The sequence below is a fragment of the Drosophila innubila genome, chromosome X, assembly GCF_004354385.1.
Source record: "Drosophila innubila isolate TH190305 chromosome X, UK_Dinn_1.0, whole genome shotgun sequence".
NCBI lineage: Eukaryota > Metazoa > Arthropoda > Insecta > Diptera > Drosophilidae > Drosophila > Drosophila innubila.
Window position 1 is genome coordinate 4,203,150 of NC_047626.1, and position 27,324 is coordinate 4,230,473.

A 27,324-nucleotide genomic window follows, 5' to 3' on the forward strand; every position below is an offset into this window, starting at 1 on the left:
CCAGTAGTCCCGAAAGGGTTAAGGAATACATGCTAAACATCAAGAATTATAAACTTGAATTTTAGAATGATCTTTATTTTTGGTGTAGATTACATTTATATATTCATATTAGTTGTAAAAATTTTTTATTTATAATTCTTGACCTCGATTTTGACGCACTTGCAGGCCGAATTTTCCAAAACGCCGTCTTAACCCACAATGAAATTTTCTTAAGTATATTGTGGCCAAGCTTCAAGGTCGCACGTTAAGCCGTTTGGCCTGTACAATGATCAGTCAGTTGGACAAACTGCTTTATATATATAGATAAATTGATATAGCTTTTTTTTTGGGCGCTGAAGAGTTGGCAACACTGCTCTTATGACCAACAGCCGGCCCCCTTTTTGTTGTAGTTGTTGCTGTTGTTGTTGCTTTGCTTTCGGCATTTTGAGGCTTGTTACGTTTTAGCGGAATTGCGCCAATAACTTGCAAGCCTATTCAACAACACTAACAATTAGAACAGCTACAATAGCTACAACAACAACAATATAAACTATAACAATAGCCAGCAACACGTCACATATATGAAAATTATTATCAAAATAAATGAAAATAAAATTTAAATGAAATTTTCAATTAAATACAACAAATATTTATCTTTTTTTTTTAATATTTATTTTGTTATTGTTTTTGTTGGTCCACATTGTATAGGAAATAAAAATTTCAATTTGTTTTTCTTTTTTATTTTTTTGTTGTATTTTTTCTTCTCTCTTTTTCATTGTTGAAAAATGATTAACAAATTGGTTTGTGTTTTTCTTTTGGGCTTTCTTTTGAATTTATATTTGTTGCTTAAGAAAATTAATAGCTTTTATAGGTATACTGTTATGTCCAAATACTCTATAAATCAGTGTTTAGATAATGAGAACTTTAGGTTTAGTAAATTTCAAAGGATTTAATTGAGATAAATTTGAATTTTAAAATTTTTTATTTAAATAAGAAATTTGTTGCAAATAAAATAATAAACTTACATGCATAAATTTAGATACAAGTAAATTTAATAGGTAACCAAACACATATGCTTTTAAGCTGTTACCAACTGTTTGTCTAAGTGAGCATGCCCAGATTTTAGGGTATATTGAAATATTGTGAAGGCGGAAAGAACGTTCTTAATGCGTACAAGCAAAATTATGAAACTGCTCTCACTCTAGCAAGTTCTGTCTACGTCTCTCCTCTCTGTCTTTTTTTCTTTCCACCTCTCCTCCTCTCTTCCTTGTGTATTTTTAAATAATCTCTAACTATAAATAGCAGCGCGTGTTTAGCGTCTCTCTCTCTTTCTCTATTTCTCTCTCTTTCACTCTTTCACACACATAGTTAATTTAACAAATTTATTTGTTATTGTCTCAGCAATGTTGTGTGAAAATTTCAGCCTCCTAGTTCTTATAGTTTGGTATGTGCAGTGATCAGTGAGTGAGTCAGGACAAAGAGTTTTATATATAGTATAAAGATGTATTCAATAATTATTCAATCTATTTTACATCAATCGTTACATGTATTCAATTATTGTAAATTTATCCACAAAAACCTAAACGAGGTAAAAGTCTAGTGATCTAGACTTTATTTCTGATATCAATTTTTGTGACGAACAAAATTGTTTAATCTAAAATTTTAATAAAATATAATTAATAAAAAACGAAAATTGGCATTGTGCACTGTGAGTAAAGGGTGATCTTCTTTGTACATAAAATAACTTTTTGCGCAGTGCCGAATGCCAATTTTCGTTTTTTATTAATTTATATTTTTATTTAAAATTTTAGATTGAACTGAATTTGTTCGTCACAAAATTGGATGTCAGAAATTTTGGGTCTAGAAATTGCTGTCACTAGACTTTTACCTCGTTTAGAGGTTTTTTTGTGGATATCAGAAATTTTGCAATTGCTTTTGCTTTTGACATTGTAACTTTATCATTAATGCAGGCAAATAGTAAAATATAAAATTTAGTTGTTGAACGTATTTCATATTTAAAAAATTTTGTTTCTTTAATTATAAAGAAAACTAGCGGCTGCCCCCTGCTCGCTTTGCTCGCGTTGCTACAGCCGAGCATACTCTACTGTCGGAGACCCCGAACTTACTATGAAAAAAAAAAAAGTTTTTCATACTAAGACTTGGATTTCACCCGATCGGTCCTATGACAGCTATATGATATAGTGGTTCCGATTAGAACCAACTTTGTTCAGGATATATAAGTCTTAAATAAATGCATATTCTATTAGTTTGGTTACGATATCTAGTAAAACAAAAAAGTTTTTCATACTAAGACTTAATATTGGACCGATCGGTCCTATGACAGCTATATGATATAGTGGTCGGATTTGAACCAACTTTGGTCAGGATATATAAAACCAAGTTAAATGCATATTGTATTAGTTTGGTTAAGATTTCTCATCAAACAAAAAAGTTTTTCATACTAAAACCTAATTTTGACCCGATCGGTCCTATGACAGCTATATGATATAGTGGTCCGATTTGAACCAACTTTGGTCAGAATATATAAAACCAAGTTAAATGCATATTGCATCATTTTGGTTGAGATATCTCATAAAACCAAAAAGTTTTTCGTACTAAAACGTGATTTTCGACCGATAGAAAAATGTATTTATTCACTTAACAGGTAATATCATCTGAACCCCTCAACCAAAATTTATGTTTCATATACCAAAAAACGCGAAGTTGTACGTTTTACAACATAATAAAATTTAATAGAAATCGTTAGAGCCATTTTGTCAGAAATCGCCAAAATGTAAGCTAAAAAACTTTATTTCACCTGTAAAATGTTACCTAAGTACTTTAGAAAAAAAGTTTAGGGGTACGCCTACAAGCCCTTTCTAATGATATATAGAACATATCTGTAGCTTCTATGGTTTGGAAACTGTTGAGGTTTCAATTTTGGCGGGATTTAGCGTTTTCCCGCTAAACTAGCGGGAAATTGAAAAAGTCGTAGAACAAACATTTCTAGATTTTTGAAAAGGAATCAATCCCCATCATTACATTTAAGCTTCTTTAGCGCTTTGATGCAAACAGACAAACAGACAAACAGACAAACAAACTGACTTTTCATTTCATTTTGAGAAGTCCACTAAAATTTTCAAATTTATTTATCTTTTGAACCAGTTATCGGATTTGGGTGATTGAGGTATCAATCGACGCGTATTTTAAGTAGAATTTTAAAAAATAAAAATTTTACCAAAAAGCCCCAACGGCCCCATAAGCTGCAATTATCAAAATTTTTCCCCTCCCACTTACACCCCCGTATCTCATGACTCAGGTTGGTTAGAAAAAGTTTTAGTACGCCATTTTGTAAGTTAGAACTAAACCTGTCGATCGGTATATAACTCGATCTGATCGGACAGTCGTAGCAAATTTTCCAACTTAGCTGTATATATAGTTAGTCGCCTTTCGCACCCTTCGTGCTGCTTTCGTCACTAACGCGAACTGCCGTCCGCATTGATAACGATTATAATCGTTCCATTATTTAACTTTTTTTTATTTAATATGGTAAATTTGTCTATTTATTTCTTCTATGTACAGCTAAATTTTTCTAAATTATGGGCATACATTTAATCTATTTTCTTTCTTTAAATCAATCTTCATATCTATAATTCAGTCTATATATTAAAAAATTTCTATCAATTTAATTATAATCGTTTGTTTATTTAACTTTTTACTCAATATATTAATCTATCTATTTGACTATTTTTTTTTTAATCTACAGTTTCCATTTGTAACTTTAAGACTGGAAAATGTGCTATATTGGTAAGTTCTTTAGAAAACTTTAATATTAAATACTTTTGCTTGCTCTCAAAAATTCTCAATGATGCCAATATTGACTGCCAAACTTTAAGTAATATAAATTAAAGTCAAGGCTGTACATTTTTAAAATGTTGTAGAAAATATGAGCTAAATAAGAATAATTGAATAAGAAAAACCTAGATATGATATTCAAAAAGTTGCTACTTTGAAACTATTATTTAAACACAAAATCAATATAAATATATAGAAAAAGCAGTGTTACTATAGAAAACAAACTTGTTGACTTTAAGATGTCAGCTATTTATAAAATAAACAGTTGATTGAATTGATATGATATCATCAAATACGTCATTCGAAAGTCTTTTAAGGTGTTTCTTCTACATGATGCTTAAATTTTTGACTAATTTGTTTGCCCATTCTATTAAGTATGCCTTGTTTTCCTGCCCTTCTCTTTTTATTTGTTTTGTGTTTATTATTAAATATGCTTTATTTATAGTTTATATTTTGTGACCCATTTTCAATATTAGTATTGAAACTTTTTCCATAATTTGTGTGTTTGGGTTTCGAAAAGTTTTGTGTTTGGTAAAAAGTAAAAAAGTAAAAGTATCTCTGCAATGCGAGAACTATTTCAGAACTAACGTCAGTTCTAAATGTATCTTCTATCCATCTAAAATAAACTCAGAGATGGGCATTGTCTTGGGGCTTAGTAGGATCTATAAGCATGGCTGGTATTTGGTGCACAAGTGAACTAAAGAAAAAAAAAATAGAAAAAAAAAACGGGCCACTGCAATGCACATTTCAAGATGTAGATGTATCTATGTATCTACACATGTATCTATATATCTTTAGCCATAGCTATAGATGTGTATCTCTGGCCACTGGGCGCCCCGTTGCCCAAAATGCTCCAACAAGACACTAAAACGTTGGATTCGTCTCCTTATAAATAGTGTCTAGCATTGCGCTATTTTTGTCGAAAATTTATCGTACGCTTGCGCTCTCATTCATGCATCCCTCTGGCAACACCCCACCCCCTGTCTACCCCCTACCCTCTGCCCCCCCTTTTGATGCACGCCTCTGTCTTCGCCACCTGCTCTTTTTTTTTTTTTTTTTTTTTGCTGCTTTCAGAAAAATTTATTTATTTATTTAGTTTTGGTTTTCGAGGCGCTTTTGCTTTTGTCTTTGCTGGGAAAATGTATCTTTGTATCTTTGTGGCGCTTTTTTGTATCTCTTAGCTATATATTTATAAAGACTCTGGTACACTTTCAGGTGCATTTTGAGGTGTCGTGTCAGAAATTCTTCGGCTGCCTCTCAAATTATGCGCACTAAAAATAATTGACAAAAAAAAAAAAAAAAAAAAAATTGAAGCAAATCGGCAACAGCTGCCACAACGGCCACGCCTACTCTTTGGGAGGCTGTCACACACACACACGCACTAACACACACACACTTACTGCTGGCTTCTTTCAATGTTGTTGCCGCTTCCCCTTCAGCTGTTTGTCCAAACTTGGCTAAGACACTCGCGTTTTAGCTTTAAGCACAACAACAATAATAATAATAATAGTGGTTAAAAAAAAATAAACACAACAAGTTCTAGAACAACAACAACAACAACAACAATCATAAAACTTGTTGTCTCTGGCTTTTCAATTTTCTTTTGCTTTGCGTTTGTTTTTTTTTTTTATTTTTAACTATTGATTTTGCACTTTTTTATGTGTGTAATATTTTTTTTATTTTATTTGCCGTTTGTCAAAGCTGAGAATATTTTCTTGCCTCTTTGCACGTCTCTCGTCTCGTCTCGTCCCTTCTCGCTCGCTCTTCTTCTCTTCTCTGCTGGTGTTATTTTTTTTTTTTTTTTTTACTTTCTGCTTTCTTTCTGTCAGAATCTTTACTTTGCTTTCTTTACAACTTTCTGTTTGATCGTGAGCACAAAGTCGCACAAGTGATCGATGCCGCCTCTGAGTGTGTACTGACTTGGCCAACCGAACAACCAAACAACCAAACAACCGAACAACCGACAACCGAACAACCAACAACGGGGCCGACAACGCTCCCCATTTCCCATTTCTCATTCCTATTCACGTTCCTGGCCAGCTGCCAGTGCTGCCAGCTCAGCTATTTTACCGCCAGCTCTGGAGTTTTACAAATAGTTTAAGCTTTGGAGTTTTAACATAGCGGCTGTCGTTAATTATAGCTATTTTTTAACTTTAACAATCTACAGCATAAATGCAAAAATATTTTTTAAATTTAGTTTTTTACTTATAACTTTAAATATATTTTTTCAGCACTACTTTTTTCAATGTTTGGAATATATTTATTTTTACGAGCATTAGTTTTATCAATGCCATAGAAATGAGATTTCATTTTCAATACCTTTTATAAAAAAATAAAAAATACTATTCAAGACATGGAACTTATTCATTATATAATCATATAAAATATAAACATAACATATGTAGTAATATTTTTTTTTTTTTTTTTTTTAATAATTTTAAATAGTTTCGTAAATAAAATAGATAGGTTTTGCGTCATTTTATAAAAATATCATTATATTTGGATAAAAAATAAATAAAAATCACTCAAGTCAACCTTTCTAATATTTTTAATTTTTTTTATTTTTTTTTATTTCTTTTAATATTTTTATCAAAATTAATAATAATGAAGAATTTATGATATGAAATAAATAAAAATCACTTAAGTCAACCTTTCTAATATTTTTAATTTTTTTTTAATTTATTTTCATATTTTTATCAAAATTAATAATAATGAAAAAATTAATGATATGAAATAAATAAAAATCACATAAGTCATGCTTTCTAATATTTTTAATTTTTTTTTTTTAAATTTTAATATTTTTATCAAAATTAATAATAATGAAAAAATTATTGATATGGTCTATTTTTGTGTGTCTATAAGAGTGTCTGAGATCTTGGGGTTCATACAAACGATCAGAGCCAAATCAACTCAATCAAAATTAATAATAAAGAACAAATTAGTGATGTGGTCTATTTTTGTGTATCTATAAGAGTGTCTGAGATCTTGGGGTTCATACAAACGATCAGGGCTAAATCAACAATCAATTGTTAACTAGATCTAGAATGTTCTATATATGCTTTATAGGGTCAAAGTTTTTTCCTTATAACTGTTACATACATTTGCACAAAGCAATTATACCCCATTTGCCTATTTTTAATGGATGCAGTGTATAAAATCAAGCTAAAAACTATAATGGTTTTTTTTTCTATTAACTTTCTTTTCTAATATTTATTTTAAGCTATTTGTTAAATGTTATAGCTTTTTTTTGGCCTGAAAAGTTGGCAACACTGGCCAGAAGCGAGCATCACGCACACGGCACTAAAGCGTCACGAGAGAAAGAAAGAGAGACAGACAGCGCAAGAGTGTGAAATGTGAGAGAGAGAAAGGAGAGAGAGAAGAGAGTGCAAAGTGTAGACGGAGAGGGAGAGGGAGGGGAGATGGTTAGAGATCGTAGAGCATAGACAAGTGCTGTGCGCACATGTGGGTTTCCATTTGATTTGATTTGCTTTTGGCCATTTATGGCTGACTAACGGTCTAACTATTATATGTTGTTCTTATACCCTGTAAGCATTTAACACAGACAGGCAAGTCTGACTTGAGCGAGAGTTTGATTTAAAATTTAGGAAAATTAATTACTTTTTGTATAAATGTAGAAATTTTTACACATTTACACTGCAAACTTTCAAAGTGTTGGAAAAGTTGTAAGATTGTATTTTCATCTTTGGTTCAATTCAATTGAAAAAAGTCTTATTTTCAAAATTTTGTTCCTTTAAGTTTGCTTACATTTTGAAGCTTCAAAATATATATTTTTTTTTAACAGTATTTACATATAAAATTGTAGATACCCTATCATTTTAAAGACAATCTTTGCTCACATATAAAAACTTTTCTCAATCACAGTGGATATAAGGCATAGAAAGCAGCACAAGACTACAGGGCAGCTGTTAGTCGACTACCGCTTAACCCTACAATAATAAAAATTGCATTAAATTAATTTCTAACAAAAATCGCCAAAATCAACTTAATATTAAATACAAAGAGATTCGAAAATATATAGATATATCGACAAAAATGGGCAGATTTACTGTAGGTTAAAGGACATTTAAAGTGTTGTTAGCTTACCGCTTGACTGTTGGTGTTGCTGCTGTTCCTGTTCGATTGCTGCTGTTGTCGCTGTCCCGCCGGCAACATGCTCTCCACACCCTGCATTATGACACTGGCACCCAGAAATTTATTAAGCAAAGCACGTGCCTCGCGATCCTCCGAGCTGTCACCAGGTTCAACCACTGCAGGGAGAGATTTAAATAGAGGAAACTGATTAGAGATTGAGTTGAAAATATTTGTGTATACTCAGAAAAACCATAATGATTATTGTACTTCAAGAGGGGATATATGTACAAAGTCTTCTTGAACATTTTCGAGGATACTTTTTGGAATTAACTCAAGTTAGTAAAGATCGAAACATACTAGTTTCAGTACAAAAAAAATCTTGAACTAAATTTATTCTTAACATCTTAATATAGTTATAAGTAATAGAGTATAACTAGTGGGCCGGTGCTAAAGTCGAGCATACTCGACTGTCAGAGACCCCATACTTACTATTTACCTAACTTAAATGCATATTCTATCAGATTGGTAACGATGTCTCTTAAAATATAAAAGATTTTCATACTAAGACTTGATTTTCGCCCAATCGGTCCTATGACAGCTATATGATGTTGTGGTCCGATTTGAACCAACTTCGGTAGGGATGTATAAAACTAAGGTAAATGCATATTCTATAAGTTTAGTTATGATATCTCATAAAAAAAAAGTTTTTCATACAAAGACTTGACTTTCGCCCGATCGGTCTTATGACAGCTTTATGATATAGTAGTTCTATTTGAACCAACTTCGGTAAGGATGTAAAGGACTAACTTAGATGCATATTCTATAAGTTTGGTTATGATATCTCATAAAACAAAAAAGTTTTTCATACAAAGACTTATTTTCGCCCGATCGGTCCTATGACAGCTATATGATATAGTAGTTCGATTTGAGCCAACTTCGGTAAGGATGTAAAGGACTAACTTAGATGCATATTTTATAAGTTTGGTTATGATATCTCATAAAACAAAAAAGCTTTTCATACAAAGACTTGATTTTCGCCCGATTGTTCCTATGGGCGCTATATGATATAGTGGTCCAATCGTAAAAAGAAACAAACTTGATCTGCCTGTTATGTAGAGGAATCTACATACCAAGTTTGGTGTCTTTAGCTTTTAAATTGTTCTTATAATTTGGATATGAAATTTTCTATGTCGATTTTTGGGCGGTAAAGGGAGGCGTGGCCGAATTCTGAAACAAACTTGACCGGCTTGCAATATAGACGAACCTACATACTAAGTTTAGCGTCTCTAGCTCTTATAGTCTCTGAGATCCAGGTGCTCATACAGACGGACGGACAGACGGACAGACAGACGGACATTGCTATATCGACTTGGCTATTGATGCTGATCAAGAATATATACACTTTATGGGGCCTTAAAATCTTAATATAGTTATAAGTAATATAGTATAAAAAGTATCCGTCATAGAAGTGGTCAGTTAGAATTTCAAATTTAAAATCGATTCATACTTATTATACAAATTTGAGTAAACAGCAATCTTAAAATTTGAGTACACGGTGTAAATTATAGAACAATTATTGTACGGATTTAGGGTTGTCATATTTTTCTGAGTGTAAAGAATAACTTACCATTATCGGCATTGCGCATGCGTTCGAGCACATCATCAACGGAGGTGACAAGACGCTCCTCGCCGCTTGTATTGAGGAAGGAGCGAGTGGAGCTGGAGGTTCGGGTGGTGCTGCTGCTCGTCTGACGCAACTGTGGCTCCATTTCCACCTCAATCACGCTGCACACATCATTCGATTCGCTATCCTCCGTTTCCTCATCGGCCAACTCGTGTTGGATTAATGTTTGCGATTGGGTCTCCGATTGATTGGATGCTGAGGATTCCTTGCGTATGAAGTGTTCGTTGATTTCTTTGGCGGAATCACGACGCTTCGGAATGGTATCAATGGCATTCATTGGTCCGGTGATTTGCTTGAATTCACGCTGCAACTTGGTATTGGCATCCACATGGGATTTACGCTCCAACTGTTGCTGCAGTGTGACCAACTCCTCCGGATTGCTCGAATAAATCAATTCCTTTCGTTCGTGACGCGGCGGAGATTTGTCATCCGCATAGAATTGCTCCTCAATGACATAACCTGTGACTTCTAAGGTCAAAACGAATAAAACAGGCATCAAAATGACGTCGAAAATTAAAATTTTTCATTTTTTTAAATGTCCTACCCAAATTTTAATGAAATTCAAATGCAGAATGAATTACGAGGCCAAAAATGATATTCCGCTTGAAAATCGGTTTAGTTTTGACCAAGTAATGACAGTTTGAAGTTGGTAAAAATTTTGATCTAGCCACTTTACAAGTCAAAATTTTTGTTAAATTTTCCATGATTTTTTACAAGAAAATGAAAGGTCTCAGAATCAAGTTTAAAGTGCTGTTGTATATTAAATACGATATAAGGAGTTGATTAAAAGTGAAAACTTGAGATTTAAAATTTTGAATTTTCGAAATTTCAAAGGGGGGACCCTTAGCATCGAAATCAATGTCTAGTAGAATCTAGAGGAAAATATTTTTTTTTAAGAATTTAACAAAATTTAAATGCAGAACAAATTAAAATGCCAAATATTAAATTAAAATGACATTCCACTTGAAAATCGGTTCAGTTTTGATCAAGTTATGACAGTTTGAAGTTGGTCAGACTTAAAAAAAATTTAAAATTGAAAAATTTTCAAAATTTCAAAGGAGCCTTATCATAAAAATTAACATCCACAACTAGAGGAAACCAATTTTTGAAAAACTAATATTAAAAGGCCAAGCTACGATCAAAAAATAGTAGATCTGGGACATATTTACTCATCCATATAATAGATAACAAGTTAAATTTTTATAAAGTGATTCGAAAGTGGAGGCACCTACCTTGCTTTGTCTCACACGTTGTCGGCTGTGTCTTCTTCTTCAGCGCCCGTATGCCAAAGAGGGGCAAACCGTTCTCGTCGGTGGGTCCAACTCCATAGCTGGATGTAATGGAATCCTCCTCGCGACGTTTGCTCGAACTGGTGGTGCTGGTGCTGGTGCTGCTAGTGATGCTGCTGCTAGTCCTGGCCATCTTGTTGCTGCTAATGGTGCTGGTGCTAGAGGCTGAACCCTTGCGCGGAGTCGGCGAGGCGGAGCCGGAACCACGCAGCACTTTACTGCGATCCGCCCAAATGGGACTTGGCTTGCTGGCGCGACGATCTGGCGAGGATTGAACGCTGCGTGGACTGCTTGTTGTGGTGCGCGTTGTGATCTTGCTCGTTGGACTGCGCCGACGTGGCTGATCCACCGGAGTGCGAGTTGGAGCTGGACTGGCGCTACGCTCGCGTGGTTTCACCGGCGGTTTGCCATGTCCCGTCGAGCAGTCCGTCTCGGTGCGTCGAGCCGTGGTGCTAGTGGTGCTGGTGCGCAGCTCCTTGACGCTCTTGCTGTCCGGACTGCGACTGCGATCGCGTGGCTCCAGTGGTTGCTCCGGCGTGCGGCTAGTCTTGCTATCCGGACTGTAGCTACGTTCACGTGGCTGCTCCACTGTGCGACGCGGCAACAGTGGACTGCGACTGGGCGTGGAGCCGCTGCTGCTGCCGCCTCTGGGCTGCAGTTGCTCCGGCGAGCGCTTTACCGAAGTAGTACCCGCATTAATCATGTTCTTCTTGATGAGTCGCATTTGGGCGCGTATGCGACGACGCAACTCATAGCTGCTGACCGTCTCCAGGAGTAGCTCCAGCTGCAGCAGATCAAAGATCTGTTCAATGTCGATGTCCTCGCTGGGCTCCGAGCGGGATGTGGTGCGTTTGGGCACATCGAACTTGACAGCGGCATTGGGATTGCGTGGCTCCACGCTGGTGTCCTCTTCAATGGACGATTTGCGTGAGAAGTGCGTCTTGGTGATCTCCAGCGAGTCGCGTCGTATGTGCTCGAGTGAACTCTTCGTATGCTCCATATAGGAGGGACGACGTCCATTCGGCTCTGTCGTCGTTGGGCTAGGCGAATGCTTTTCAAAGATGTTGCGACGCGAAGCCACCGTGCGTCCGGTTGGAGTCTGTGTTGGCCGGCTGCGGTCTAAAAGTGGTTCAACGTGGGTATCAGGGGAGCTGTCAAGGTTGGTCAAGGTGTTTGCTTGTTGGTTAGTTGGACTATGTGTTCGGCTAGTATGCTTGATGGTGCTGTGCTCAGTGCTGGCTTTAACTACGGTGCTGGAGTTCAGTGGTGCCTTGCTGGTCGTGCTGGGGCTGATGATGCGTCTGCCGGGTGATGTGGAACGTGGAGTGGACTTCACTCCAGTCTCCTCAGCTGAGGTTTTCACAACGGTAGTGCTGGTAGTGCCTCTGCCGGGTGATGTGGGACGTGGACTAGCGCTGTGTGAAGTGGGCTTAGATCCAGTTTCAGCAGTTGGGCTCTTCACTCCGTTGGTGGAGTTCAGTGGTGCCTTGCTGGTCGTGGTAGTGCTGGTGATGCGTCTGCCAGGCGATGTAGGCTGTGGACTAATGCTGTGCGGAGTGGACTTTACTCCAGTCTCCTCAGTTGTGGTCTTCACAACGGTAGTGCTGGTAGTGCGTCTGCCGGGTGATGTGGGACGTGGAGTGGACTTCACTCCAGTCTCCTCAGTTGTGGTTTTCACAACGGTAGTGCTGGTAGTGCCTCTGCCGGGTGATGTGGGACGTGGACTAGCGCTGTGCGGAGTGGGCTTAGATCCAGTTTCTTCAGTTGGGCTCTTCACTCCGTTGTTGGAGCTCAGTGGTGCCTTGTTGGTGGGACTGATACGTCTACCAGGCAATGTAGGCTGTGCACTACCGGCTCCTACCTCCTCCACATCTACAGCCACATCACTGACTACCCACTGCTGTTGCGTAATCTGCTCTCTGCGTTTGATGGTGCTCTGAATGCTACTCTTACGCGTCTCCGTGTCGTTTGTGGTTGTGCTTGTGTTCGGCTTGCCACGTGGTTGCTTCTCCAGGGAAGGCTTGCGTGGGGCAGTGTTGCTGCGTGTCGGATTGGACACGGTCTGATGGCGTTGCGAACGACGCTCCTCCATTATGAGTGAGGTGCTGGGACTGCTACGTGGTTGCTTAGACGGAGTTGGCTTGCGTTCCCCTGGACGCTCCACTGGACGCTGTCCGAAGACCGAGGGACGATTGAGTATATCCTTTTGACGCTTCAGCTCAATCGCTGTTGTATGGCTCTTGGACATGGGCTGCAGCTCATCATCATCGGATGCGGGTTGCGGCAAACGCTCCACACGCTCTGTTGTCGTTGTATGTTGTTCCTCGAACTCCGAATCCGATGGCTGCTCCGGCTCTGATTCCTGTTCGAGTTGTGGTTCCGATTCCGGCTCGCTTTGACGTGAAATGTGACGCTCAATGTTGGCAACCAGTCGCGGTGACTTTTGCGGTGCAGTGGGTGCCAACTTCTCGGCCGTGTCAATGAACTTGTGCACCTTCTGCGATACACTCAATGTGCAATCGTCCTGACGCAGCTCCTCGTCGATATCCGCGTAGCTAGGACGTTCAATTTCCCGAGTGGGTGTAATGGGTTGCTTGGTTATGTTCTCGGCCGTCTTCAGGAATCGATCCACCTTCTGGTCAATGCTCAGCAGGCACTCATCACTGGCTGAGACCTTGGCATGCTCATCGAACTGGCGACTGAAGGGTATCGATGTCTTGGGCTGCTTCACCTGCTCCGCAGTGTGAGTGAATTTCGATACCTTCTCGTGCACACTCAGCAGACACTCATCGACATCGATGCTGTGGCTGGGATTGCCATTGGTGGTCGTGGTGCTGGGATAATCCAAGCTCTTGGGAGCCTCCACCGTGGGATTGTCGTGAATGTCCGCCTCAATGCCATTGGGATTGCGTAGCTCCGAGATCTGGCAGCCCACATAGGCATTAGCCTCTTCCTCAAAGATCGGAATATTGGTTATGACCGGCTTCTTTTTCGGCTCATCATCCGGCTCCTGCACCACATCGGGATAACGTGGCTTACCCGTATCCAGCTCAGCTGGCACAGGTGTGGGCACAATACGATCCGGAGATGGCTCTCGAGAGCTCTTCGCATGCTGTATATCAATGATAACATTCTCCATCTCCTCGCTGTTAATTAGCTGCTCGCTGAGATTAATCGTTTTCGTAGTGAAGCACTTGCTTGGACGGGTACGATCGTTGGGTCGCTGAGCGGAGATTGGATTCAATGTACTCATTTCCGGAGTGCTCTTCGGCTTGCCATTGACCACCTTAATGACATTTTCACTGGTAGAACGGGTCACCTTATCCTTATCGCGACGCGTAACACGTGGTACCGGCGCCGATTCCTTGCGCTCAGTTACGGGCAGCTTACGTGCCGGCACGGTCATCTTACGCTCGGTCCTGGGCGACAGAGTTTTCGGCGAAGTGTGATCTATGATGATCTCAGTGTGCACTGAAATGTTGCTCGAACGACGACGCTCGCTGGGCACACGATTGGGACTTGTATCCGGTGAAGAGGATTGTCCATCAACATCATCAGGATGTGGCTTTTGTTTGCAAGGAGACGACCTCAAGCGATCCTTTATAGACGGTTCACTTGTCTTTCTATCCGTCTGATTTGTGCGCGTTGTTGTCGTTGTCGTTGTGGTGCGAGTCTCCTCTACCAGACTGTCCCGCTTGCCAGGCTCCCGTCTGGGCAAGGACTCTTTGCGCGGAGTCTTCGTCGGTTTTTGTGGCGTTTCCTTCACAGACTGCTTGACTGTGGTGCTGCTGGTCTTTGTGGTGCGCGAGTTACGGCGTTCGGTATCTGTTTTCGTAGACTGAGGCTTTTTAGACTCCGGCTTGGGCTGTGATTCCTCTGGTTCGCTGTCGTTCGGTTGCTTCTTCTTGGGCCCTGTTTTCGTACCATCTGTAGGACCAACGGGACGTGTGGTCTTGCTTACCTTCTCCACAACTGTTTTGCCATTGCAATCAATGATCTTCTCGGTCACAAAGTGTGTGGTTTCCGGGTGGGGCAAAGGCTGCTTACGGGTGGGTGACGGCGACTTGAATGTCCTCCTCTCCGGGGATGGTGACTTTGAGGGACGCTTTGTTATTACGATGGTCGTTTCCTCATCCACAGTTATAGTCTCTGCCTCATCCTTCGGATGCTTGCCGGGTGACGAACGAGGTCCTAGCCCATCCTTAGGCTGTCTACCAGTAGGACGTGGCTCTGCTTTGTCCTTCGGCTGTCTATTAGTTGCAGAACTTGGTTCCTTTTCTTGTTTTGGTGTAGACCAAGTTGGTTTACCCGCTTCAGGACGTGGCTCTACCTCATCTTTAGGGTATCTACCAGCTGCAGGACGGGGCTCTACCTTATCCTTAGGATATTCATCAGATACAGGACGCGGTTCCTTCTCCTGTTTTGGTGTAGACCAAGATGGTTTACCAGCTGCAGGTCGTGGCTCTACCTCATCCTTTGAGGTTCGCTTTGTTGTGACGACGGTAGTTTCTTCTTCCACAGTGATGGTCTCTGCATCATCCTTGGGATTTTTACTAGGAGAAAATCTTGGTTTTCCCGCGGCAGGACGTGGTTCTTCCTCATCCTTAGGATATCTTCCACTACCAGGACGTAACTCTTTATCATGCTTAGGTGCGGCACGGGGTTCCACATCATCCTTAGGATAATCACCAGATACTGGACGGGAGGCTCGCTTTGTTGTCACGACGGTAGTTTCTTCTTCCACAGTAAAGGTTTCTGCATCATCCTTAGGATGCTTGTTGGGAGACTTCCTTGGCTCTTCCCACGATGGCTTACCTGCGGCAGGACGTGACTCTACCTTGTCCTTAGGATATTCACCAGAAATAGGACGCGGTTCCTTCTCCTGTTTTGGTGTAGACCAAGATGGTTTACCAGCTGCTGGACGTGGCTCTACCTCATCCTTTGAGGTTCGCTTCGTTGTCACGACGGTAGTTTCTTCTTCCACAGTGATGGTCTCTGCATCATCCTTAGGATGCTTGCTGGGAGACTTCTTTGGCTCATCCCATGATGGTTTACCTGCGGCAGGACGTGACTCTACCTCATCGTTAGGGTATTTACCAGCTGCAGGACGGGGCTCTACCTTGTCCTTGGGATATTTGCCAGTTACAGGTCGTGGTTCCTTCTCCTGTTTTGGTGTAGACCAAGCTGGTTTACCAGCTGCTGGACGTGGCTCTACCTCATTCTTTGAGGTTTGCTTCCTTGTCACGACGGTAGTTTCTTCTTCCACAGTGATGGTTTCTGCATCTTCCTTGGGATGCTTACTTGGAGAAGACCTTGGCTTATCCCAAGATACTACCTCATCCTCAGGGTATCTGCCAGTTGCAGGTCGTGGTACATCCTCGTCCCTAGGCTGTTTACCAGCTTTGGGCGTCTTTTTTCCCACAATTTTCTCGGTGCTTTCGAAAGTTTCAGTTTCTTCGGACTCTGTTACATCCACGGTTAGCTCGCTGCGATGGTGCACCTCAGACTCTGGCTCTGACAATGGCTCCTCCACCTTAATGACAGGCTTTGTGCGTACCACAATCGTTTCGGTAACTCGCCTGGGCTTATCATCCTCATCGTCATCATCGGGGCAATCTTCGATCTTGAACTCAAAAGTTTCAGTTTCTTTCAAGACTGTAGTGCTTTCATCCCTATCCGTGTCATCATCATCCACATCATCTTCAGGTTTGGGCACATAGTTGCCTTGGGTGTCGCCATCCTCTTCCATGCCCAAAATCTTACGACAACGATCCTCGAAGGTTTCGCGACGACTCAAGCCCTTTTTGCGGTAAGTGGGCTTAGTTTCGCCTTCTTCCTCATCCGATTCGGGACTTTTTGAAATGAAACCACCGTCAGGAGTTTCTGAAATCTCTGACGTTAGGGGCTTATCAATATCATCGTTATCGGGCCTTGGACCTTTTGGTACTGGATATTCGGGAGCCTTACGAGTTGGCTGCATGTGACGTTCGTTCGATATGAATTCTTCGTTAAGATTCTTCGTTGTGTTTGTCACCTTTTGAGTGACGGTGCTCCTGAAGATCGCATCCTCTAGGAACTGTGTAGGTTGCTGTTTGTCGGGACTTGTCGGAACTCCACCTGGCAATTGTCTCTCTGGACTTTGACGTGGTTTATCATTAAGCTTACTTGGAATTGGTTCTGGTTCAGTTGAATCTCTGGGTTTTAGTGGCAGCTGTTTTTCTGAGCTTTGACGTGGTAACTCCTTGGGCTTCACTTCCTTGGGCAGCTGCTTCTCGGGGCTGCCTTGACGTGGTGAATCCTTGGGAGCGTTAAAAGGTAGCTGCTTCTCGGGTGTTTCCTTGGGAGAAGTCTTCCAGGGAGCTAAGCCTGTTTGCTGTTTCACGGGGCTACTGGCACGTTCCGACTCTCTAGGACTCTGATGCGGTATCTCTTTAGGCAATTGCTTTTCGGGACTCTGACGTGGAGATTCTCTAGGTTTCGACGGAACTGTTGATGGTTGCTGCTTCTCAGGGCTACCGGGAGCGTTAGTAGCTACCTGCTTCTCGGGTGTTTCCTTGGGAGAAGTTTTCCAGGGAGCTAACTCTGGCATCTGCCTTTCAGGACTCTGACGTGGCGATTCCTTTGGAGTAAACCCTGATATCTGCTTTTCGGGTGTTTCCCTGGGAGAAGTCTTCCAGGGAGCTAACTCTGGCATTTGCCTTTTAGGGCTCTCACGTGGCGATTCCTTTGGAGTAAACCCTGATAGCTGCTTCTCGGGCGTTTCCCTGGGAGAAGTCTTCCAGGGAGCTAGCTCTGGCAGCTGCCTTTCAGGACTCTTACGTGGCGATTCCTTTGGAGTAAACCCTGATTGCTGCTTCTCGGGTGTTTCCCTGGGAGAAGTCTTCCAGGGAGCTTGCCCTGATAGCTGCTTTTCGGGTGTTTCCCTGGGAGAAGTCTTCCAGGGAGCTAACTCTGGCAGCTGCCTTTCAGGACTCTGACGTGGCGACTTCTCTGTAGCTGGTACCTGCTTCTCGGGGCTGCTGAAACGTGACGGTTCTTGAGGTTTTGAGGGAACCGTCGCTGGCAAATGCTTCTCGGGACTCTGACGTGGCGATTCTCTGGGCTTATCAACACCTTTCGGCTTGGTTATGTTAAGCTGCCTAACCTCAATGGTGCTCTCATCGATAACAATTTGATCATCGATTTGAGCCACCTGCTCCGGCAAAAACTCACGCTCCACCGCAGTGGTCTCAAATGTCGTCTCTCGCTGCATTGTCTCTCGACGTCTCTCGACGCTGGGCGACTTGGAGCTACGTCTGGCCGTAGTGGGCTCATCATCATCATCATTATCATGAACGTGCTCATCGGGATTTAGGGTAGTGCTGTTGTGATAGGGTTTTCTATGGCTGCTTGGGGTGTAACGATGTGGTGCATGTTGTGGCCTGGGACTCTTGGGCGTTGCGGCTGCTGAGGGGAAGTACATCACAACGTCAAGGCAATAAGCTAACAGGTTGAGTGGAGAACAAGGCAAAGGGGAGGGGAGGGCAGGCAGGCAGGCGCTCTACCACAGTTGTTCGTGTAATACGTGTGTACAATTTGTTGGGTGCTCTACGGTTCCAGCTACGTTCGTTAATGGATTAGTTACGACTACAGCAGCAACAAGTTCAAGTTCAAGTTCAAGTTCAACGCCATGTCGGCAGCTAAGGGTTAATGGCACTACAGGGTGTTAGCGGCTGGTAGTAGTTCAATCAGGCAAGCAGGCGTTGTTTATGCTCCATAAAGAGGCGGTGTTAATATGCTCACAAATATTCCCCCAAAAATTAGTTGTCATTAATTGGTTTACATTGTGGCTCAATCCCCAAAAACTTAGGCAACACTACAAACATTTTAGACGTTACGATAGTGCGATAGCATCGCCAACTATCGTGCTGATTTGTCGCCGTACTAACGTCAAGTTTCCCCTAAAATGTTTGCAGGCCAAGTCCAAGTGAAAATGTGTTTCGTGTGTGTGTGTATGTGTGTGTGTGTGATGGTGTGTGTGTGTGTGTGTGTGGTTTCATTGAGGCAATACATACAACATATCACAGTGGTTTCAATTTAGTTTTTTTTTTTTGGTATATAGTATACAGTTTTTATTAGCAAAGTTCCAAAAAAAAAAGATAAAATATTACGTGTAGTAAAGATAGATAGATAAAGGTATTGGTAACGGTATTGGTAACGGTATTGGTAACGGTAACGTTGTGTTTATGTGCGCTTGCAGTAGAAGCAGACAAAGCAAGCAAAATACAGGGTGTTTCAATTGCTTTCTTTTCTGCTTGTTTCTGGTTATTTCTGGTTTATGATGCCTTACCAACGGTTTCAGTACTTGTCACCGCCGTGGCAATGTTGGCTTGGCTCTCTGCTGCTTCAGCGGTTGCATCCTTATCGGACGGACCAAGCTTGTAGTAGTTTCGGCGCACACAGGGTGGCTCGTTAATGGCATCCATGCTGCTTTTGTTAACGTTGGCATCGTTTGTGCTCAGCTTTGTTTTTGTTAAGATTTCGCTATCAGACGAGTGCTTGTTGTTGTTGTTGTTGTTGTTCTTGTTGTTGGTTGTTGGACTTGTTGTTAGTGTTGGTTCATTGTTGTGGTTGTTGTTGTTGTTGATGTTGTTGTTGTTAATTGTAGGAGAAGTGGTTGGCAAAGAGAATATATCGGCTGGCTTAGTAGTAGCATACGTATACTGTGATTGGTTATCTGAAGGATATACATTCATATACATAGATTCCATAGATTGATATATATATAATTTGTTTTTCTAATTGTTTATTAATTTTTTTTGTATATAATTTATTTATTTATGTGTGTGTGTAGTGTTTGTGTGCTTAAATGTGTGTGTGTGTGTGTGTGGTTCAACTAATTCGTACCTGTCACTGTGGACGTCTCAGGAGCTGAAACTGGAGTTGGTAACGGAGTTGGAGTCAAAACTGGAGCTGTAACTGGAGCTGTAACTGGAGTAGGAGTTGGAGTTGGAGTTGGAGTTGGAGTTGTTGCTGCTGTTGGTGTAACTGGCTTATTGGTAGTACTTGTTGTAGTTGCTGTTGTCGATGTTGTTGTTGTTGTTGCTTTCGTTGTCGGCGATTTGGGCGAACGCTGCGGCATAAGATCGATTGTTTCGTTAGAACCTTGGACGTTACGTGTCGTCTTCAGCTTGGTAACGACTTGTTTACCCACACTCTTGGTGGTGCTGGTGGTGCTAGTGGTGCTGGGCACACCCGTATGTCGTGTCACCGTTGTCGAACTGATGCGACTGGACTCCGATGGCGCATGACTATCATGGGAACCCTCGCGTCCATCGCGTCTGTATGTCCGGCTCGATGAGATGCTCGACCGTGGCGTCTGTTGTCCGCTGTCACGTCGCGGCTGCTGGTGATGGTGTTGGGGATGGTGGTGCGATCCCGTCGAGTTGGTGCTCTCCGCCGGCGAGCTGCTACGCAAGGAGGCGGCAAATGCGCGATGTGCGGCATCCACTTCGCGCTCCTTTTGCAACTGGCGACGTGTCATCGTTGTGCTTGTTGTCTCCGTGCTGCGAACCGGTGTACGGCTACCTGCCGCTGGTGTGGTTGCCTTCCTAGGCGGCGATTTGCTCAGCGGCGAGCGTGCTGGAGCGCTGCGAGTGGGTGAGCGCGCCGAGGGAAATCCCTGAGTGCCGTAGTCCGTACGGCGTGGACTTGCCGGTGGGGCCGACTGCAGCGGTTGCGAGCGACGCTGTGGCTGCAATTGCTCCGGCTCCACATCGACATTCTGCTCCAGCTGCGTTGCAATAACGTGCTCCGTGTTGGACTTGTGGCTCGCACTCTGTTTGCGGCTCACCGTGGTCGAGTGGTGGTGCTGGTGGTGCACCACCTCGCCATCGGGCTGATCGGCACGTGATCGCGACTGTGGCTCACGTGCCGATGGAAAACCATGTGTGCTATAATCCTCAACTGGAGCGCGACGTGGACTAGCCGGTTGCTCCCAACTGGGAGCCGTAATCGCAACGGACGCAACCGGACCATGTTCATCGCTCACGTATTGCGTTTCGGTGGTGCGCTCGGTGGTGCTGCTCTGCTTGACATTGCGACTCTTTTCCGACTTCACCACTATAATCTCCTCGCCACCATCGGCGGTGGCGGGACGTTGGCTAATGAACTCCTGGGTGGGTTTATTCGACTTAACCGATGGAAATCCGTGGGTGGAGAAATCCGTGGTTGGCGATTGACGTGATGGTGTGCCTGCACGTTGGTTGGGAAACTCCTGGGTGGGCTTATGCGTCCTAGCCGACGGAAATCCCTGAGTGCCTGGCGCTGGAGCCTTCAGCTTTTGCGGCTGCGCTTGATGCGGTTCATCGTACTCCTCGATGGTCTCCGAAGTGGTTTCCGTGGAGAAGCGACGACTGGACTTCTTCACCGATGAATAGCTCTCCTGTTTGATGAGCTCTTCGGCATCCACGTTACGTCGCATAGTCTCCACATTATCGACCACATCACGTGGTGGCGTCTGGTGCACATCCTGCACACGACGTTGCTGCTGCTGATTCTGGGCTTGATCCTTGTGGACTGTGCTGGCATTCAGCTGCTCCGTCTCGTAGCGCTTGTTCTTGACAATGGTGCCATCGGGCAGACGCTTCACGGTGGTGATCATCTTGACATTCGGCTTGGGATACTCCACCGTATTGGAGATGATCTCGCCCGGCTGTGACATTAGATGCTGCACATGTCGTTGATATTCCGGCGATGCCTTGTCCATATCCACATAACGCTTGTTCTCCTCGTAATGCTGCTGAGTCTCCACATTTCGTGTGCTCTGCGACTGCTCACGACTTTCCGAGAAGCGTTGCTCCTCACGCTGTAGCTGCTCCTGCTGCTCCCGCTGCTCCCTCTGCTCCCGCTGCTCCCTCTGCTCCCGCTGACGATTGCTCGTCTGCTGGCTGTCGAGCAAATAACGTGGCTTTGGAGCTGCAGCCGCATCCTCGTCATACTCGACCGTCGATGACGATGAAACGAACTTGGATGTCGATGAGGATGTGGTGGAGCTCATCTTCATTTCGGTGCGTCCCGAGGACTCATCACCGAAGACGACCTTCTCCTGCAGATGCGTATTGGAGCTCTCGGCGGCCTTCTTCACATAGTTCTTGTCATCACCCTGATGGGATGCACTCGAGCGTTGTTCGTTGCGACCTTTGAACTCCGCAACGCCGCCACCATTGAGCTTCTCAACACCTGAGTGGAGTGGATTGGTGGTGTTGGTAGTGGGTAGAAGGATTGGTAGTAGTAGGAGTGGTTGGTGATTGGACATACAAACAAACAGAGTTGAGATACAGATACACAGATATATATATAAATGTATATAGAGGGACACTGAGAGACAAAGAAACCAATCCACACTCAATTGAAACTTACCATCTGTCTTGGCCAATGTCTCTGTACGATAGGCCCTGCCATCGGGACTAACTTCCGATGAGGTTTGAACATCCCAACCGGTTGTATTCGGCTGCGTCAACGTCATCGAATGGAACTTGAGCTCATGCGTTGGACTCATCGAATCGCGTACCTCCTTCGACTTGAGACTCTGGAAGTTCTGATCCAACAGGGCATCCCCATGGCTGGTCACCAATGGATCCTTACCGAACCCGGTCATGGTATTGCCATTCGATTCCGACATATCCGGTTCGTGTCTATATAGATTCCTCAGACGCGATTCTCGCAACTTGTACAGATGCGTTCGAATTTGCTTCTTACGTTCGGAATCCTCCGATTGCTGCCACTGCAAATTGATCGGAAAAAAGATCGGTGATTAAATAAGACTGCAGTCGAAACCGTTACCTTTAACCGGTATTAAACGTTTGAATTTGAAACGGGTAAGCGTAACTGAAACCCTATCCGTAATATACAAATTGTACTACACCCAATACAAAAAACCTAAATTATTCAAACAGAAATAACCGTTTGGTAACCGATTCACATATTACAGGTAGTTTCGGTTCAATCAAGCATTAAATTCAACTATGTTTCGGTAGAATCAAGGATTTTTAAACTAATTTGGAATTTAAATCTTAATATTGATCTATTTAAATAGAACTTTTGAAAACTTGCGTTTCTTGTTTGAATTAACTTATTTTAGGAATCAAAACCATAGCAGTATTTCGAAACCGAAAACCCTTACAAACCGGTAACCGCTACGAAACTGATATATAAGGATTTTTCATAGTCGCTAACCGAAAACTAAAATACAAATATTACCACAAATATAACTGAAACCTATATTCGTCTTAGCTTGACGCCCTAAAAAAAATATCTACACTCAGAAAAAAGATTTCAAGATTTCCGCACTTAAATAGGCCATTTTCAAGTACAAACGATCTCAAAAGCTGTCTAAGTTCGGAATTTCTAAAGTTGAGAACAAAAATCTTATTTCAAGTTTGGTTTTCGCAAGCACAGAAATCTTAAAATTAGATTTTTTTGGGATACTTTTAGTACGTTTTCGGTTGAATTCAAGTCTGAAAAATTTGAAAACATACTACTTTAAGTACACAAATATCTTGAACTAAACCCAAAATGAACAAAACATTGTCACAATTAATAAACTTGAATCTTAAAACATACACTAGTCTGAGCACTTAAATTATTCAAAATACCAAAACTAAATACCATAAAATAATGATGTATTTTCTTGGTTGGCGACCATTCGAAATAGGTGCTGATACTACCAGCGATTCAACTTTAACGTCAGATTCGCGTCGCTAGAACCAGTTGAGAATTCTAAGGCTCGACAATGAAAAAGAAATATCCCAAAACGCACTTGTTTTTAGTATGAAAAGATCTTAACTTTAACTTCCTTTCAATTTTGAAAAAAACTTAACTAAGTACAAAAAAATCTTAAACTAGTTTAGTACAATTAACTCAGTTGTTTCTGGAGGTATCTTTTAGGGACTCACGGATTTTATATTTTTCATGTTCTTATATATTCCGACTAAGTTTGGATAAAATCGGACTACTATTTCGGACAGCTGCCATCGGAATGTAAAGTCAGAATTCTAAAATTAAGATCGATTTAAACTTAATTCAAGATTTTTAGTACACAGCAAACTGAAAATTTAATGAACGAAACGGTATAAGTTCAAGTACGGTCGTACCTAGTTTTAGGATGGCATATTTTTCAGAGTGTATACATATTGTCTAATGTAACTGAAAATGGTATATTGTTTTGGTGACTTCTCAACGTCCTTGGGCTAATTGAACCGGCTCAAGTGCCGCTCAATGCCCACGCGCTACTTTATTTCTCTCTGTTTTTTTTTTTTTTTTTTTTTTTTTTTTTTTTTGTTGTTTTTGGTCGCGCGCATTGAACAAACGCGCCTTTTATGGACTCGATCTCGACGCCTCGCACACTGGCCGCCAATTAGCTGACACTAGACACAATAAACAACAACTTGAGATCAGTTGTGTTGAGGTTGAGGTTGGAGACGAAGCTGCAAATGATTGAGTCAGTCGCAAATTGCAACTGACAGTCGCCTCGCCATTGCCATTTACATCGCACAACGAGAAAGAGATGCTATTCAAATCAGTTACAACATCCACCCACTGTTTATGCCATTTTCTCGCACCTTAAGCCCGGCTTTAAGAAAGATTTCCCAGCAGATTTGTAAGCAAGTTTATTTCATAAATTACTCCATGGAATTTTTTTTAATCTTATGCTGACAACTTTCTGAATTCTCCACATTAAAAAACATTTGTCAAGCAATTCAAACTACCTTCAGTTGTTTTTGAGCTCATCTTGCTACATACCAAAGTTTTCCAGTCTAACTAAGCTAGTTCCTGAGATATGAGTCAGCTGCCTTATAATATTTATGAATCACTATAGTTTCACCAAAATTCTACAGTACTACACATATGTTCCTCAATAATATTACAGTAATTTCTCAGAAAAAAAAAATACATACATTTTCTTGATTTTCTACTTATGGTTATGGTTCTAAGAACAAATAAAAAATAGATCCATTGAGTATAACTATTTAAAAAATATAACAAAAAAATATGTGACAGTTTTAACTTGATCAAAAAAATTACATGACTAACTGTGCCTTATTTAATTATCATAACTACACAAATTTCTGAAATATACCAACTAAATATTAACAAAATTGATACGCGAATCTTTACGACTTACAAACATGAATCACGCTTCAAAATTGTTTTAAAAATAGTTTTTGAAATGCGCGAATGGAATTTTCTAATCGACAGTTAGAACCATTATTATATTTTTATAATATTTGTCAAGCTCATCTAATGTTTATCGCCTGGGTATCAGTTTGGCCCCGGCCTATCGTATATATGTGTTTATTTTTGTTTGTTTGGACCAGTTATCAGGAATTTTGAAGCGACATTAATGACGCTTAATTTATAAATAAAAAAAAGTGCAACATTTGCTGACCGATAAGTAAATGATTGACAGAATGTTAGATTGCTGAAAAATATAGAAAATAATGAAGTATGGAGATGGAAAATACATAAAAGACTTAAGGAAGAAAAGAAACACTGAAACCTAAGCTAAAAAGGGATTAAATAAAATAGAAAAATATAGAAATAAATAAGAGATATATTGAGAAACAGATTAAAAGATTAAGGAATAGTTACAATAAAAGATTAAAGATCTTAATGAAGTATTGTATAAGAAATACAATTGGATCATTTCTAAATCTGTTTCATTTACAGCACAAAATATGTGTGAGTATGACGAGTATATAGAGAATTCGTCAACAGATTTTTGTTTATAATCGACAGGTTTTGTTGAGGGGGGAGGAACAAAAGGCGAGAGATGCGGGGAGTTCGACGAGTTCTGACCGTCGATCAACAAAAATCGTTTGGCAAACAAATTTACTGAAGTTGTTTGTGCTTAAATGGTGATATCACCGCCACCTAGTCGAAAGCGGAAAACATTTGTATTAACAACAATAATAATAATAACAACAATGCCAGCAACAACAACAACAACAATAATAATGAAATTGGCAAATGCTTTGTTAACTGTTTTAAATATAGACGCTTATATGCAAAAATTCTAAACGAAACTCTAAACTGCTGGAATACTCAGTTATAGAACATCATAAATCATTTTACAATTTCATAAATTAAACGTTTTTTTAATCAATAAATAAAGCTGAAAATGCTTGTGCTTAATTTAATGCAAGTCAGTTAATGTTTTTAGTACATTCAACAATATCAAAATATTATGTTAAAATATTGCAATGTAAAAATAGGAAATCTTTTTTCCCCAGACAAATAATTTTTAAATTGATTAATATGACTAGTAGAAACTTCAATACATTTTTAGTAGAATTTCCTAACATTCAAAATGAGATAAATGATGAGCAGTAGCACCTTATAAGGTTAAACTTACTATCGTCATCGTCATTATTAGTATGCAAATTTAAAGTATGGAATAAACTAGAAATTTTATATAAACTAATCAACAGAAAAAAACTTCGACTTTAACTTCTTAGCGAATATTTATTGAGATCCCTTAGCTAATATTTATAAAGATGTATATAATATACAAATATAATTACAAAAATTATTGACCGTAAAATCTCTTAATGATCTACTTCTCGTTATCTCTGTGCATTGAAATAATTTCTAAAAATAGCAAACAGTGAGTCAAGCATTTGTTCTAACCAAAAAAAGTGCATATTCATATTTTAAAAAATTTAAAAAAACAGCTAAGCACATTAATTCCTTTTGTAAATGAGCAGAAATGTAAAAAAAAAGCCAAAACCAAATTTAATTTGATTTGGAATATTTTTTTTTTTTTGTAAGAAGAATTACTGCATGAATATTTTGAAATATAAAACATTTTAAAATAAGAAACAAACAAAATATAAAAATAAAATCTCGAAATTTTTTATGTTGTCCAAATAATTTCTCATTATGTCCAAATAATTACTTGACATCTAAATGAGACATTTTTAGTGAAATATCCAATTTTTAAATCGATACCAATAATGAAATAATAATATATAAATATTCTTCCTGGAATTTACATCATTTGAACCAATCCTAACTTTTGCCCACATTAATCTTATACCATTAAAGCCGACAAACTTTATAGTAAAAAATGCGTAATTCTTCTCTTTCTTCTGATGGAACCCCTTTCTCCAACATCGCATTTAAATAACAGCTGACGTGTGTTTTTCCCCTTTTCTGTAGATAGTCTTTCACAAAGCGAAGACACTCCATTTTTGCTAGACTTTTATAGTTTTTACAGTTTTTATTAGCCTTTAGAGCCCCACCACAAAATGCAAAAAAAATATAGAGAAGAGACCAAAGAAATCGAAGCGAAAGTTTTCGCTAAAAATCAAGTCAATAGATGGTGATCATAATAATAATAAAAAAGAGACTTAAAAGCATAAATATTGTATATTAAGTAGAAGA

General features: G+C 40.4%; 1 protein-coding gene across 1 annotated transcript in view; it reads right to left on the reverse strand.

Annotated features, from left to right (window-relative positions):
• LOC117784923 overlaps window positions 1-27,324 on the reverse strand; it is a 63,505-nt gene that overhangs the window by 24,679 nt on the left and 11,502 nt on the right. The window contains exons 2-10 of the mRNA XM_034622779.1: window positions 22,300-22,663; window positions 19,786-22,119; window positions 19,218-19,615; window positions 17,742-18,439; window positions 15,560-17,597; window positions 12,465-15,529; window positions 10,843-12,332; window positions 9,554-10,078; window positions 7,939-8,102 (exon numbers count right to left, since the gene is read on the reverse strand). Of these exons, the coding sequence (XP_034478670.1) occupies window positions 7,939-8,102; window positions 9,554-10,078; window positions 10,843-12,332; window positions 12,465-15,529; window positions 15,560-17,597; window positions 17,742-18,439; window positions 19,218-19,615; window positions 19,786-22,119; window positions 22,300-22,663 (11,076 nt within the window). The remainder of the gene's footprint in view (window positions 1-7,938; window positions 8,103-9,553; window positions 10,079-10,842; window positions 12,333-12,464; window positions 15,530-15,559; window positions 17,598-17,741; window positions 18,440-19,217; window positions 19,616-19,785; window positions 22,120-22,299; window positions 22,664-27,324) is intronic.